Here is a 4364-nt window from a genome sequence, read left to right on the forward strand (position 1 = left end):
CAAAAAAAAAAAAAAAAAAATCCCCAAAACACAAATAAAATAAACAGTGTTCCTTCGCGTATTTGTGTTTATTTATTTGCATTTTTACGTATTCTCAATTTTTTTTCAGTCACCTGACTCTTCCAGTTTATCACAAAAACTCAGTCAACTCAACATGCTTATATGAAATGTTTGCATCCAAAAGAGGTGCTGTGATGTTGAGGGGAATCTCTGCGCTCCTCCGACCGCAGACAAACGCCCCTCCTCTTTCCATACTCCTGCATAGAGAAATGGCATCAGTTAACTGAGAAGTGGCCAAAAAAAATCTTGATATGCTGAAGAAGATACTCGTGGAGGATAAATATCATCTGCAGCAGGTGTTTATTATTTGATGGAGGAGGATGCGAGCTCCAGATTTTAAGGCACAAACAGTCATCTGTCTCATAAAGTAAGCTGTCGCTGTAGCTGCTGTACAGTCTTTCGTTCTGAATTTTATTTAAAAAAAGCATTTTTTTTTAGCAACACTCCAGTGTTCTTTCATAAATGTTTTATAAAGCATGATCAGAAGTGTTTTTGATGAGTATGGATCAGTTAAAGACATCCTTGGGGGGTGGCAGGTTCTTCGTATTGGCATATTCGCGGATGCCTCAACATAAGCGGAGCATTCAACATAAAATTTTCAATATATATATGATCTGATGACAGTTTGGTTCTCTATTCATTTTAGGGGCTCTGAAGGATGTGACATCCCAATCCCACAGCATCCCCCGATATTCCATCTGCATCCCATAGTGGAGCTGACTAAATCTGGACCTGCTATTCTCATGTGTGTCCAGATGGTCAGCATGTGTTTGAGGCTGGACAGGGTTTAGACTAAATGCTGACTCGTCAGATTTCTCTGTGTCAGCTGAGAAATATGCATTCAACGATTCTATCCATTGCTTATTACTGGAGCAGCCTTTACTTATCTCTGTTCTTTACACTGAGTTGTTGTGGACCTCAAGAGCAGCCGTGTCATTGTACGACTAATGTGGCTTCATATGACACAGATGCTGCTATACCACTTTATTTTTTGACCCAAAAGAGGCTCTGACATTTTTCTATGATCATTTAAAAGTAGAGCTGTCAGGCGATTAAATTTTTTAATCGCAATTAATCGCATTTCCCGAGTTAACTCGCGATTAATCGCAAATTAATATGTGGCCTTTTTTTATGGAAAAAAATGTGGAATTTAACAGTTTAACAATTTAGCAGTTCTACATTAATTATGAAAACAAGAATGACAAAATTAATAGTTTTAATCAGAAATACTTTATTTTGTAACACTGTATTGAGATAAACTTTCTTAACAATAAAAAGCTGTAACATAAAATGCCTAACAAAAGCCCAAGTGCAAGTGAAGGGCATTTTAAATTCAAAACTTCAATCAACGTTCAGTAGAATAAAATAAAAAACATCAAAAATAAAATTTCCATAACACTTTCATGTTCATTTTTTGTCAGGACCAAATCTTATTCTCCTCTGCTGAACTACAGTAATAAATGAAATAGAGATTTATCATTTCCAATGAACTTTTGTTTTTTAAAACATTAAAGACTGAGAAAAGCAGGATACACTGTGGATAGTTTGACAGTCTGTTACTGCCGCCGCGTTCTCTGGCTGCAGCTCGATGCATCGACGTGTCCAGCGGAGCTCACGGATGAATATGCCGGCAGACAGACCGCTATGCTGGGGCTGGATCACGCTTAAACCTCCTTGTCGGCGTCAAGCACGTGTCAGATTAACGCGTTTTTAACCCGACAAATCTGACAGCCCTATTTAAAAGCATTTCAAATGCAATCAAAAATTTTGTTAAAATTTGTATTACGGTATATCAGCTTGTCATCTGTTTTAATGCAACACAACTCAGTATTGATCAAACCAAGTGTTTAAAAAAAAAAAAAAATTCAAATGTTAAGTTGGTTTTCAGTAAGCTTTTTTGTACAATCTTAACAGATAGTACTTTAAAAACTTTGGGAATGTTATCTGATTATTCTACAAAGGAGAAGATTTTATTTTGAGAAAAGTTTATTTTGTAAACCCTTCAAAAACGTACTAATATAATCTTTTTATCTATTATAAAATCATTCCCAGTGGTCTTTGAATTATAATGATGCAGTTTTTACAGACAAATTAAAAACAGTCTTTTTCTGGGACTTAGTTTCTACAGAGCGGCAGAAATTCATCAGAAATTCATCTCTGTGTTGTGGGCGCAGAGCAATCCTGCTCCCACTTCCTGTCATCCATCTGTTTACACTCTTTTCCACAAGCTTACAACCCCTCGCACCCCCAATCTAATATTAACACTGCAACAACAATGGCGAGCAAAATTGGGGTTATCCAACCGTTCAGTTTTAAGACAGGTTCCAGCTCAGACGAGGAAAACAAAGACGTTTGTGGGTTTATTTGTCTGTAAGTGATGCATCAGAGCAAGGAGCTTGTGGCCCACCCAGCATATTTTCTGACACAAATACAATCTATTTCTAATAGCATTTTTTGTTTGCTCCTGATTCACAAGGATTTGAATAAAGAACATGATTTATTGTTTGTCAGTTCGTCAAAAGTCTCCTGAAAAATTGGTAGTGAAATGAAATCCTCTCATAGTTTAGAGAGAAGGCAGGATGAGAAAGCTGTTAAACTCTTGTTTTTCACCGTCTCTTCTCTCCCGGTGTTGTCTCTTCTTGCTGACATGCAGCAGTGTGTAGCTATGGAGTGTGCTTCAATGGGGGCAAATGTCGGGAAGGATCCACCCAACTTTGTGATTGCCCTGCAGGATTCAGAGGACCCAGCTGCCAGTATGGTAAGGATGACATTTCTTTGTAGTGTCTTTGTATTTGCCTCACATTAATTAGAGTAAAATTAAACAATACTACTTTTTCCTGGTATATCATGGGTAAAAATAACTGTTAAATTGCATTTTTTTAACATTCTGTGGAGATATTCCTATTATCTTACATGTTTATTTTATCCCTAATGTTTCAATAATTTAATTTCTCCACGGACACATTGGAACTTTTCACCTTTTTTTGTGTTTGGTCACAACACAGGTTGTTCTTCATTCGAGTCTAAACTTTTAAACTAATGTGTTCTGAGTTTGAGTGGAATCTCCTCACTTCAGCAATTGGCTTTCCTCACCAGAAGCCCAACCACTTTATCAGAAAACTCCATTGTTATATTTGAGATGTTGAAGTATAACAGTTGAAGACTCTGTTGTTTTCCAGATAACAATACATGGCAGGAAATTCCTTTGAGTGTCAAAATATTTCAGCAGAATTATCTCATCCAAAAACAGGGTCCTTTCAGACTGTGTCTGACGACAACAGTGTTTTGGTTTTACCACAATTCTGTTGAAACTGGGTGGATACTTTTCTAACTTCAAATATAAACAGCTGTCATTTTCTAGCAATATATTTAGTGTAAAACCTTCTGCATTTAATATTTTTTCCTTACATCTTAAACAAAGTTTAGGTTCAGCACACTATGAGAATTATTCAATGAAAAACTTAAAATGCATTATCTAAGGCAGGGGTCTCCAACTAATTTGGCGAGAGGTCCAGTAACTCTGTCAGCTTGGTAGACCGGGGTCCGAACATGCAAAAACATTCGGTCAATATTTCACTTTTCTGTTCTTTTATTTAATTACAACGTGTAGTTACATTTGCAAAGAACTCTTTTAGCTTATTTTCTCAACAAGTATTTCTCTCATTCCTTTTTGTACAAAAATACATACATGTACATGCATTATAGAGAAAAAAGAAGATTGCACATAAACTTGCTTCCTTATAGTGCAATATGTGTGCTCTTTCACAAACTTTAACATTCTGCTGTCTGTCACTTAAAGTGCAACAGGTAACATGAATGTACCTCAACAATCATTCATATTTAATCCCTTTTCTTGTGCAAATGTTAACTTTCTGTTTTACAACCCTTAAAAGTAGGTTTCAAATAATGCTACATAATGAACATTAAAGTAATAACTTTCATAAGTGCAAAAAACATAAACATAAAGGTAAACTACAAAACAGACATAAAGAGACATAGATGGTACTTTGAATGGTGGTGTTGAGCTGGAACTGTATGGAACTAAATTGGGGCCAATATTATTTCAAACCCAAATAAAAGAAATTGAAAAAATATTGGTGTTTGGCCAAAAAAAATAAAATGTCTGACATTTTTTACTGTTCTGAAATAAATGTAATTATTTTTAAATTCAAATATTCTATTTTTTTAAGGTTTCAAACTCAGAATTTCAATCCCTAAACTTAATCAGTTTCATTTTTTTTCCAGCTTAAACTCTTTTTTATCTTTCAGTTTCAAAACTTTTAGCCTTGTTGTGGCGGGGCTAA

The 4364-nt window shown here is 35.4% G+C and overlaps 1 protein-coding gene and 1 long non-coding RNA gene across 2 annotated transcripts in view; one reads left to right on the forward strand and one right to left on the reverse strand.

Annotated features, from left to right (window-relative positions):
- megf6b (multiple EGF-like-domains 6b) overlaps positions 1–4364 on the forward strand; it is a 65608-nt gene that overhangs the window by 10470 nt on the left and 50774 nt on the right. Inside the window, exon 4 of the mRNA XM_024269226.2 lies at positions 2714–2818. Coding sequence (XP_024124994.1) covers positions 2714–2818 — 105 coding nt within the window. The remainder of the gene's footprint in view (positions 1–2713; positions 2819–4364) is intronic.
- Positions 1–4364, reverse strand: part of LOC118598784 — a 39078-nt gene that overhangs the window by 7862 nt on the left and 26852 nt on the right. The gene's annotated exons all lie outside the window — the stretch shown is intronic.

Source organism: Oryzias melastigma, linkage group LG5, assembly GCF_002922805.2.
Source record: "Oryzias melastigma strain HK-1 linkage group LG5, ASM292280v2, whole genome shotgun sequence".
Lineage (NCBI taxonomy): Eukaryota > Metazoa > Chordata > Actinopteri > Beloniformes > Adrianichthyidae > Oryzias > Oryzias melastigma.